The sequence below is a fragment of the Gallus gallus genome, chromosome 5, assembly GCF_016699485.2.
Source record: "Gallus gallus isolate bGalGal1 chromosome 5, bGalGal1.mat.broiler.GRCg7b, whole genome shotgun sequence".
Lineage (NCBI taxonomy): Eukaryota > Metazoa > Chordata > Aves > Galliformes > Phasianidae > Gallus > Gallus gallus.
The window spans coordinates 55,803,641-55,815,758 of record NC_052536.1 but is presented as its reverse complement, the minus strand read 5'-3'; the positions used below and the strand labels follow the sequence as shown (position 1 = coordinate 55,815,758).

The 12,118-nt window shown below is 44.9% G+C and overlaps 1 protein-coding gene across 34 annotated transcripts in view; it reads left to right on the top strand.

The window, feature by feature from the left end:
• FBXO34 (F-box protein 34) overlaps positions 1-12,118 on the top strand; it is a 41,989-nt gene that overhangs the window by 23,381 nt on the left and 6,490 nt on the right. For 20 of the 34 annotated variants that reach the window (XM_040701086.2, XM_040701083.2, XM_015287517.4 and 17 more), the window contains 1 exon segment: positions 7,305-7,504. The exons of 1 other annotated variant lie outside the window; for it this stretch is intronic. In XM_040701086.2, coding sequence (XP_040557020.1) covers positions 7,428-7,504 — 77 coding nt within the window. In that variant the 5' untranslated portion in view covers positions 7,305-7,427. 34 annotated transcript variants of the gene reach the window in all.

Here is a 12,118-nt window from a genome sequence, read left to right as displayed (position 1 = left end):
CCCAGAGCCACATCCAGCCTGAGATACTCATATATGAAAACCGGGTGGATTCAGGAATATATTACAAAAAATAGGCATTTTCAAGTACAGAAATACTGCACAGAAATGTCACAGTTACTTATAGAACATTTTTCTGTGAGCACTGTCATCTTTAATCTGTTTCTGTTGCTCTAGCAGGGCTTCCAGTTGCTGGGTGTAGTTTTGGAGCCCACTGAGAAAATGGGGATGCTTTTGGGGTGCATAGTGAATACTGTAAGTTGACAGCTCTCCAATGTGTTGGCTGAATGAATCCACTTTATTTTTTCAAAGACAGGATTTTGCTGGGAAAGATACAGGACAGAGAAACCTGCAGCATAGCCCTTTGGTTAAAGGGAGAGATTCTGTAGAAAGAAATGAAAATCAGTTGTAACTCACCCTGCTGAACTGCTGGGGCTGGACCTTTGCTCAGAGCATTTGGAGCAGTCTGCATTAAAGCACAGCTGTCATCCCAAAGGCTTGTCCAAGCCAGAAAGAGCCATATTCAGCAAACATCAAAGCTGATAAATATAGTGATTAATACCAGGTCACCTACTGTGGCGTTCTCCTTATTAACAAAGCTTGCAAGAAGGAACTGTATTTGCCTATCTGGTGGCTTTAGCAGCCATTTGATAACCCCTTTAGTACTATGCATTGTGTGCTATGTTGCGGGGAGACTTCATCTTAGAGTGTCAAGTGTAGGATTTGTTTCCTGATGCCATTTTAGTATATGCCAATAAAGAAGCCAGTCCTGTGCTGGAGTACAAAGATTCAAAGTTACATTTGTAGTCAGAGAAGTACTGCAAAGTAGTTGATTCTCATTGTATTATAAGTGCTGCCACAGAACAGACAAAGGAGACTGAAAATTAGGAATTAGAGTGGGTTATGCTGTTCTGCTGGATCGCTAACAAACCATTACTGGCTAACTAGTGCATAATTACTGTCAGCCAGGCCATGTGATGGGCTGTTCATTAGCTGTTGCAGCAAAAACGCATCTACCAAATGTGTGCCAAAATGAGTCAAGTGAACCTCTCCAGCCAGGGTCCCTAATATCCAAACAGCAAAGCAGAGTGATGAAATCGCTGTTGACAGTCTTAATCTGCAACATCATTGTTCTAATAATCATGATCTTCTTTAGCAAAATAACATTGTGTTCTTGAGGAAAGATAAGATTCTGCTTTCTGGTTTTATCTGTCTGTCTCTTAAGTGGGACAGGTTGCTCCCTATTGCTATTTAAGTTGATCTCTTTCATCTACACTGTCTAGATTTCTCTCTGGTGTTTGTCCTAAAACTCCCAATTTAACGTCACTTCTGCATCTTTCAGACGTTTCCAGCATCCTCTGCATGTTGAGGAGCAATCGAGTGAGGCTTCAGCCTCATAAAACCAGGGCACGACGTCTCCAGAGCTCTTGGAGTGCTTGCCTACTATTTTTGGAACCAGCTCTATTGCTTCTATAATAGGAAGGCTTCTGGAAGCTTTCTCCTTCCCCTCGCCCCAAGAAAGTAGCCATTCAGCTGAGCTTTCATTAATTCACGATCTGCATGGCAAAACAAATCTAGTTTTAGATGCTAAATAATTCAGCTGTGGCTCATGGATCACGTGGCCCTAAATGCATTGCAGTGTCTTTACCCATACCTAGTAACCCAAGAGCACAGCAGCTGTAGCAACAGTGTTCAGCTACCCTCTGCTTGTCATTCGGGACACAGCATGGATTATGCGGTGACAACGAGTGCCAGAGGAGTTGGTCGCCTTCTAGAGAGTGAAGTAATGTGTGATCTGTGTGTTTGTCATCAGCACTGCAGCAGGATTGGCAAATAATGGGTTTATACTGGTTTTGTTTTTCTCCTGGGTCAAGCAGAACAAATCCAGTGAGGCAGTTCTTCCCAGTTGAGCAACAGATAATGTCCCTAACCAAATTGTGCAAGGCAGCTGAAGCCTTTCAGGAATAGCTGAACAAGTGAAACACTTTGTGATCACTTCCAGTACAAAAATGGAGGATCAGCAAGGTGCAGTAGAGCTTGTTTTCTTCTTCCCTTTTGAGATCTTCCCTTTTGAGGGGAAAGAGGATAGCTAGATCATTCCAACACCGACCACACCTGAAGAGGGGAAAACACCAGAGCTATAAATTGAAAACCTTTCATTCTTTATTGACATGATCTTGGAAAGGTTGACAGTCTCTCCCTTCATTAGAATGAGGCCTCGATAATGCAGCAGGTATAGAATCATTAGCATTGGAAAAGACTACCATCGGTTAGTCTGGCTGCCAGCCTCTCACCACTGTGCCCCACTAAGATGTCCCTCAATGCCACATCTTCATGTTTCATCTCTAGGGACGGTGACTCCACCAAGTTCTGATGTTTGACAGCAGTGAGCAATCCAGCTTCAGAGCTTTGGAGCCCATGTGCTTGTTCCCCTCTTACAGAACACTCTGCATATTACATGTGTGTTCAAAAGTTTATTTCCGTTGTCTGGAAGGAATATAAAAACCCCTTTGAGGGCAGGCACCTCTCACAGCATGCTTCAAGGTGTGGCTTTCAGGCGATTGAATTCAGTTGTTGAAAACTTTGTCCCATTGTGCTTTGGGTCTGGATATGGGTGGTTTGTTGCTGCCTACTTTTCTGGCTTAATTTTCTCCTAGTTCAGCTCCTTGAGTTGATTCAGATGGAAGTGGGGCAGAGACCAGTGCTGACAGAAGGAAGGACATGAGGTGTTGGGAGGAGAATGAGGAATGAGACCCTCGTGTGGTAGGAGCAGTCGTGAAGCTGGACTCTATTTCAGAACACCCTGCTGATGTGTGTCCAAGTCCAAATTTGCAAGGGAATCTTCAAATTCCAGTTAAATAACTGAACAGTTAAATAAAAAGGCTGAATTGTAGAGTCTGACAGGATGTAAAGGCCCTCATCTGACTGTAGGTGTTAATCTTTGAATCTCATAATAGCTCAAAGATGGATGCAGTGTCCTTATTAAACGCACAGGAAACTGGGTGGATTTGTTACCAGCTGCTTGTGGATGGAGACAAAAACCTGAGTTCAATCCCTGAAGCTCTCAGGCAGTTCTAGTGAAAACATACTTGTTTCATGGACTCACGGAACCATAGGATTGTTGGAAGGGACCTCTAGAGGTCATCTGGTCCAACTCCCCTCAGATGAGCAGGGATGTCTACAGCTAGATTGGCATTTTCTTTAAGACTGTTTTGTTAGAAATCCAACTCATGATTTTTAAATTATTTTTTTTATAAAAGTATTTCTTTAGGATGCTTAAAGTAGGTAGTTATAGGTAGGTATTGCCCTGCTTTTCTTTCTGGTTGGTGAAAAATCACATTGAAACCAACCCCTCCATTGCCCCGTTCAAGCCCTCCCTGTGGTATGTATGCAGGGTTGGGCTTTGGTGTCTTTTTCCTACTTCTTGCTTTTTTTTTTTAACCATGGAGTGAGAACCAGTCAGTGAAATGAGGTGGTTGAATAAGCTTGGAAGGGTGCTGCTGCTGGAACAGTTCTTTGGGCTGAAAGACCTTTACCAAGAGAGTGGTGAGGTGCTGGAACAGCTGCCCAGAGAGGCTGTGGATGCCCCGTCCATCCGTGGGGGTGTTCAAGGCCAGGTTGGATGGGGCCCTGGGCAGCCTGGGCTGGTATTACATGTGGAGGTTGGTGGCCCTGCCTGTGGCAGGGGGTTGGAGCCTCACGATCCTTGAGGTCCCTTCCAACCCAAGCCATTCTGTGATTGAAAAACCCTCATTTTGTCATGGAGCTGATTGCTGCCCTTTTCACTAGGTGCGAATACGTGGTGTGATAGGGACTGAAATGTGTTGCCATAAACTAACATGGAGGCTACTGTAGGAAGAAGCTATGATTAAAGGAGAGTTTGAAGTACACATAGGTTGAATCCACCGTGCAGAATCCCACATCCTCACTGCATTGGATGAAAAAACAGAAGCATTGGGATGCAGGGACTGTCGCTGGCTGTTTGGTATAGACCAAACAAAGCTCTGTTTTATAAGGCCTCAGCAATGGTTAAGTCCCTTTTAATGACTGCATCTGTGTTAACTCTTCTGAGTTTCTTCTGAAAGACTTGCCTTTGCTTCCTCCTGCATCCTGAGCGTGCTGGTCACTGCCCAGCTGAGTCGGTGCCATGGTGCTGTGTGGCTGGAGAGCATCCCAGAGCCAGTCCCTGTCTGGAGGTGGGCTGCTCAGGCTGGCAGAGACTGTTCTGCTCTTAGCAACAGCAGGGGTTCTGCTCAGAGCCAGTCCCTATGCCACTGCCTGCTTCCTAGAAAGCAAATTTTCTCAAGGAGTGAGCCCATCCTTTGAAATACTTCATCAGTTACCATTGCTGCTCCTTAAAACACACTGCGCCTGCAGTAAAGCCTTAACTGCTGCAGTGCCTGTAAATAGAAAAGGCTGTGGTGTGTTGCTGCACAGATGATTTCCACCTCATTCCGTGCTATTTAATGCTGCAGGAGCGGTTCAGAAATGGTGGTAAGATAGGCAGTTTGGTGGGACCATTCAGCAGTCTGCTGTCCGCTGCCGAGAGTGTGATGCTTCCTGCTGCCAAGATCCGAGTCCTTCCCACATCTGATGCACACAGGCATATGTTTGGGGGCGGTTTCAGGAAAGGAGAGCAACAAGATTAGTTTCTTATTTTCCTCTTTCTGTTCTGTTTCTCTGTGCATCTGTATTTCGGTTTTCAGACCGTACTCAACTCTGCAAAACTAAGCAAAGAAGGGAAGCACCTCCTGATAAGGATCAGCCTCGGTTAAGAAATGCTGTGGTAGCTAGGAGGCAGTAAGTATCTCTGTTCTGGCTTGGATGCTGATTATTTTTCCCTTTTTTAATTCACAAGCACAGCTTTTTAGTACTTACACAGTAGGAATTTGTCAGTAGATTGCTGCCGTTAATAGTCTATTTCAGCTCTTTTCTATAGACCAGCGGCTAAAGAAGGGGAAAAAGCATGCTTTGTATGGAGCTGTGTTTTCATCTGTGCTGCACTGTGCCCCAGTGAACTTGTCTGTATGGATTTTGTCAGCTTTTGGCTTCCTGTAGAAGGTGGTATGGCTTCTTTTAAATGCATGGCATCCCACGATACGATACCTGTGCTTGGACTGGGGTTGTGCCTACCCCAGCCAGAGTGAATTTGCATGATGTTTTTGCTTTTCAGGCTCTGCTGTGAATGAGATTATTTTTTCCTTGTGTATATAGCTATCTTTTTTATCACTTCTCAGTTTCTCTTTTTTTCATTTTGATTTACAAAGCAGTAGGACTGGGACAAAACATGCGGTGTGCTCAACCAGGAGTACATGTTGAGAGTTTAAGCTAGTGAAAAAGTGACTGGCATTCTTAAAACTGTATGTTTGCATTTATTTGGGTGTGGATATAATAATGTTTCTGTGATACAGTTCCTGCTGAGTCTGAAATGCTGGTGTCAGTAAAGCCAGAAGGCGAAGCCAGACAAAAGCTTGGATAGAAGTCAGAATTTCAATGCCTCTTAGTGGTGGTTCCTGGGAAAGGAGTGATTTTGTTTAACTACTGATTTCCATAAAGCAGTGGGCATATGTTTAGAAATACATTTTCTAAAAAAATCCCAAATGCCCGACTTCTTTGGTGCTCAGATTTCAGTCGTGCAGGTAGGTCCTTGTTATGGGCTCTGGGTAGTTTCGTGAGGATGGCATTTAAGTCCAAAGCTGTGATTTGTGCAGCTGTTAACCATGTCTTCTAACTGCTGGTCTTTCTGATCTCGTGGAGCAGAGGGCACACTCTCACCCTCCAGCTCTGCCCGTGCAATGCCTCAGTCTTCTCCGTTCAGTGTGTTTCTTTGCATTGTGTAGAGCTCAGGAGAGACTTCTTCGGGAAGGACTGGAATGTGTTTTCATAATATTTTATGTATTATTTCAGGCTCCTGCTTACTCAAACATGGGCGAATGATTAACCTCTCATTCCCCATCACTGGAGGAATTGTGAAATTCCTTTAACGCTTAAGTCCAGCTGGATGCAAACCAACTTCTCTCTCTGCTGAGAAAGTCATCCTTAACCACTTTCTCTGAGTGTGACTGCAGAGTTGGAGAGCGCTTCCCAGGCCAGGAGTGTTCAGTGGCAGCATTGGGTTGTAAACCACATTGGTTGGGTGCCAATTAAGTGAGCTGTGTAAAGGTGGGTGCAGTTCTGAAGTCCCCAGGTGTTGCAGAATCATCATAGAATCGTAGAATGGTTTGGGTTGGAAGGGACCTTTAAGACCATCTAGCTCCAACCCACTGCTATAGGCAGGGATACCTCCATCTAGAGCAGGTTGCTCACAGCCCCATCCAGCCTGGCCTTGAATGCCTCCAGGGAGGGGCCATTCAGAACCTCACTGGGCAGGAGATGGTGGGACAGGCTCTCATCCTGGAGTTGAAAAGAGAACAACCTGCTCTAATTCTAAATACTGTGAGGCCACAGCTTTATCATTAGTGTCTTACATAGCGTTCCTTCGTTATGGCATTGTTGTGCGTAGTTCTTCAGAGAGGAGGAACCAAACAATCATTAAAGCAGTCTACTAGCAACTCAGGCTTGAATATTCAAGCTTTTCCAGAGCACCTTAACTGCGTCACATAGTTCGTGTTCTGATTTGATGGTGGTTGTTCTTCCACTGTCAAAGTGTGCTGCAGCACCGCTGCTGGTGTCAGCTCCAAGGACGAGGCGTAGAAGGCAAGTGAGATACTGCAGAACAGCTTTGTTTTGGTGAAATCTGCTGCCTTATCTGGGTGTGATGCAAAGACAGGGCAGTTTTCAGATGGTTTGGAGCTTTGTGGTGGCATGTTTTATTTTGTTCTCTATGAAAGGGGACGTGTTACTTTGATTAGAAAGCTAACGTAACTCCCCTGGCAGCATCAGATCTTACTGCTGGCTTGATGCTGTGCTAACAAGAAGGAAGGTCTTGTGTGTCTGGTTTGCGTGGAGCTTGGAGGACGACATGTCCCATGGGAGGTACCCAGGTAGGGCTGCAGCTACATATAAGCACAGCAGCATACGTGGTGTTGGGGGTGTTCATTTCTGTTTTAACTGTGTTCAGAAACTCCAGCTGCAATAATGGCATGATGTGAAGTTGTATAAGTTCTTTTTATATTTATGTATCTGGACGTGTGTGTGTGTAGTGTGTGTTCATATATACATAGAACATGTACTATATGTAGTAGTATATTTATGTGTATGTATATTTTTCTATCCCTCTTCACCCTCTTCTGGGAAGGGATCCTTGTCCTGATGATCTGTGCCCTGCTGTACTCCGACGTGATGCTACTTTTCTCATGTTTGTTCAGTTTCTAGGTGGGAGAGACACTGTGAAGCTCTGTGCAGGGCGAGGAGAGCTGAGGAGGGAGCCTTGCATGTGAAGCAGGATGGACTGGCTGTGACGGTGTGCCTTAGCTGGAGGGGGAGTTACGATGAAGAGTTCCTGCAGAGCTGGACTCCACAGGGAACCACTGAATTCTGCATCTTCTACCTTCCATCAAGTCAAACGGTATGAACAGACCAGCTGGCCTGCCTGTAGCTAAATATTTATCACCCATTTGGCCTTCTCCTTGCTTTCTTACTGTCTTGCATGTCACTTAGTTGGTCTCAGCCCTTACCTTCCGATCGTCTTTAACTGAAATGTAATGGCTTAAGGGCAGAAATGTTCTTTGACACTGCTTTTGCTAATGACAACTACAGATGGTACTGTACTTGGAGAAACCTTTGATTATTATAATTTTTTTTTAGTAACAGCTGTAAATTAATTTGGGAACATGGCTTTGAAGTATATTGGAGAGTAGCTTGTTGTTTTAAAGCCTACTACATGCGGTCAGCTTACAGCAAGTGGAAATGCTGGCAGTCATTGTTGTGGTTTGTCTTACTATGGAGTAAGTAAGTGGATTGGCTTAATCTTAAGTTTTGTATTGTTCCTTCTCCTGTGTCTCTTGCTAAGAAGAAATGCACAACTGATTTCAAACACTTGTGCTTATGCGACAATTAAGTGAACGCCTCTCACTGTGTCTTGTTATAGGAACGCTGTGCAGAACAACTTGTCCTTATGCAAATGAAAGAACATGCCAGTTTGAAAAAAAAACCAAACATATCTCTTTGGAAACCAAGACTCTGAAACTTCCTCAATCTGAAGGAAGAGAGGCAGCTTTCTCATTTCCAGAATTCACGTGGGTTTAAAGTAAACTTTAACCTTTGTTCCTTGTGGTTATGTAGGCAACATATACTTGCTATGTTAGTCTCGTAGTAATTTAGGGCTGGAAAGGACTCCTTTGGTTGCCCAGCTCCTTGCTTTCCCAAGGAGTATCTCATAATCCTTTTGGTAAACTTGTAATTGTTTTTAGGCTGGGCTTCTGCCTTTTCTTCTCCCATAGATTAAACCATTATTGAAGATGACAGCTTTAACTGTGCAATTAGGAACGTTTCAATCCCCAGAATGAATGTTCATGCCAGCTTACATGTTAATTTGAGCTGGTGATATTATGTATTTTGCATAAGGACAACCTCTCATTTTCAGTTTTGCCTCTTTTGCTGTGTTCTGTAAACTGCAGCCGTATCCCCTCACCTCCATTTTGCTGTGCCCAGTGGCCCCCGTGTTTTGTAGTAGCTTACTGAATAGTGACTGTTCTTAGTCCAGGTGAATCTCCTCTGAGCCATGACAATAACTGTGTGCTGACTCCCAAAGGAGACCTTACAGGAGGACTTCTAAATGTCACAGATTTGCCTTCATTTGCCTCTGTGTCGTGGATGTGTCTATTTCTAGCACCTTTTTCAGTTAACTGCAACTGTGCTTCTTCCTGTTCAGCCTTCTGCTGCATCACCATCTGTACTTCAAAATTCTGCCCTGTTTCTATTACCAGGTGCTTTGTGCCCCTTCCACGTTGGCGTTGCCTTTCATTTCTGTAGCTTTGTTGTTGAGGTCACTTGTAACAAAAACAGATTGTTCTCCAGGCTGATTTTTGAGGCGTCTTTGGTTTTGAGACTTGTGTTTTATTGTTCATCACCTGGAGCTCTCTGCTGTTCAGACAGCTTGTTGGTGCCTTTCAGCAATTGTTTGTCAATCTGTCTTACCCAGTAGATCTCCTTGTGCCTCCTGAAGACCATAGGAATAAATCACACTTCAGAGTGTTTTTCAAGAAAGTTCTTCTTTTGAAAACCTTCAGATTATCTGGTATATATTGTATTATTTCTTTTCCCCGTTTTCCCCATGTCTTTGTAATCTTCTTTTCTTTCAAAGCACTTCTTTACACCAAAGTAAGACCACCAGGCCTGGAGATGCCACAGTCTTTCTCCAATGCAGTGCTGCCTTCCAGGTGATATTGACCTGAAGACTTGAAACCTATGTCTACTTCCTGTATCCTTCCTGAAGGAGAAACATGTTCAGTTGGAGTTTCTTCTTCTCTTATTTGGGACGTGTTCATTACAATGAGACTCCAGGAGGAATGCCTTTTGGGTTGCTCTGTCTACGGTGAAATCCTCTATGCCACAGCATTGCCAGCTTCATGAACCGGGTCCTTTAGGCTTGAGTTTCGAAGAACAAACTGGTGACTTTCCTTCTGCTTTTGCTTATTCTTCCTTTTGAGCTCCTGAGTTTCTTAATGATAGTGCAGTCCAAGGTTAATTCCTACAGCCTTTCATGTGTGCACATTTTGTATGTGCAAAAGTGATGACTGAATAGCATCACTGTTGGTTTAACTACTTAATGAAGCTTCTTACCCCATTGTATTAAGAATGACCTTGGTCCGGTTGCAATTAATAAATGAGGGAATGAACATGATGGAAAGATAATGTTTCCAAAAGGAAACATCACTGTTTCTGTAAAACTGGGGAATGTCTGTCTAGGGTGTTTGCTCTGCCATCATCTTTGTGCTGAATGCTTTTGGAGCAACCGATGACTCCAAATACCAGGTCTGTCAGTTGCTGTTTTCCCTCTTTCTGTCATCCCTGTGTCATCTGTGGCGTGATTGGAAAGTAGGGAATGGAGATCTGAGCTTCCTGAGGCTTCAATGAATAATTGATTGTATGTCATTTGGTAAGTGCTTTTATACAGAGGCTGTTCCCAAAGTAATGTGTCCTATTTTTCTTATGTTTCTTATGCCCATGACATTGCAGGTGGAAATTGATGGTATGGCAGTAGAGGTTGAACCTTTCCACCAATATTCTGTTAGATTTTGTTGGCAGATGGACAGCAGAGGGACAGCCTGATGAAATGGCATCTGACACAGAAGTGTGCGTGAAGCAGAGGTGTGTCATTGAATTCCTCCATGCAGAGAAAATGGCACTCACTGACATTCATCAGTGAATGTTTATGGAATCATAGAATGGCCTGGGTTGAAGAGGACCACAATGATCATCTAGTTTCACCCCCCCCCCCCCCCCCCCCCCCCCCGCTTATGTGAAGGGTCACCAACCATCAGACCAGGCCGCCCAGAGCCACATCCAGCCTGGCCTTGAATACCTCCTTGGAGACCAAACAATGGATGTGTCAACAGTGACAGTGGGTCACCTCTGCTGGTGCAGGATCTTGTTTTGCCAATGATGAACTGCAGAGCTGATGGTGGTGACTGCATTGAAAAATAGTGCTTTGTAGCTGAGAATTTGCTCTATCACATAGTGTTATTGTGCTCTTTGTATCTCTTGAAGTTTCCATGGGAATAAATAGGAGGCAGTACATTCAGAGCAACCTACATCCAAAACACTGGCAAGTCTTGTGATAAAAGACCTGTTTAGCTGTGTGGGCTGTGATCCTCTCTTGCTTTGTGTCCCCATCCGTGGAGGAATTCCAGGCCAGGCTGGATGTGGCTCTGGGCAGCCTGGGCTGGTGGTTGGCGACCCTGCACATAGCAGGGGAGGGTTGAAACTCAATGATCATTGTGGTCCTTTTCAACCCAGGCCAATCTATGTTGCAGGAGGCAGTTAGGCAGGCGCAAAGGGATTGGGAGCCGTTGCTTCAGTCTGAAGGTAGTGCTGCAGGGGAGTGCTTTTTCTAGAAACCAGATGCCTCCACGGCTGCTGCAGTCCCACCAGCTCCTGCTCTGGAGCACCGTGCTTACCAACCCACCTCTCTCCAGGCTTGGATGCTTTCCATGCACCAGAACAAGCTCCAGTGAGTAGCAGAGTATTGTCCACCCTGGCTGTTAGCTGGGACTTTCCCACCCCGGCAGGATCTGCAGAATGCCTTTGAAGCAGCTCTGCCTGCCCAGCAGTACAAAGGGGATGGAAGTGGTACCAGAGATCGTGCCAAAGGACCCACCAAGCACTTCCAGAAATAACAAGTGGTTGACCATGGCTGAGCTCACATGCAGTGCTCAATCCTTTGTAATTATCAGTGTTCTCTGCAGAGGAGCTAAGTTTTATATAAGAGAGATGGGATGCCAGGGAAGAGATGTGCCCTGCCAGAGGTTGTGCTTGGTGTGGCTTTTCATTGCAGCTGCCTTTTTTTCTGGCTAGAGCCTTGTGTTTGTGTGTTCTGAGGGGCTTTTCAGAGTTGGTGCTGCACATGCAGTCAGCAGCACTAGGAGCTCTTGCCTACTGGAGTGAGCGCTTAGAGGAAGCAATCCACAGGAAACTTTTGGGGGTTTTGATTGAAATATTCTCCTTAATAAAACCTTCTGGTGCTTTGCCCAGAAAACAGAGTGTGAATGTACTGTTTGAGAGCATTGTTGGTTTTGTTGTTGTTGCTGCCCAGAGGAAATCTTGGTGCTTCACAGGGCATTTTGGGAGTCCTGACTGAGGTACAGGATGGGATGTGTAGGCTCTCTGTGGACCCTAGGAAGGACTCGGGGTTGGTGCTGGGTCTGGTCTTGTTGAACGTAGAATCATAGAATGGTTTGGGTTGAAAGGGACCTTTAAAACCATCTAGAACCTCTTTATGGTGAGAGTGGAGGAGTGTTGGAACAGTCTGTCCAGAGAGGTGGTAGAGAGGTCGCCTTCTATAGAAATATCCAAGAGCTGGCTGGACAGCGACCTACTGTAGGGTGCCTCATTTAGTAGGGCGTTGGACTTGATCTCTTGAGGTCCCTTCCAACCCATGAAATTCTGTGAGTTGTGAAAGTGGAGCCTCTCATACCAATCTTTCCTCCAGCTTCTATTAAAGTAAATACTTTGTTTTTTA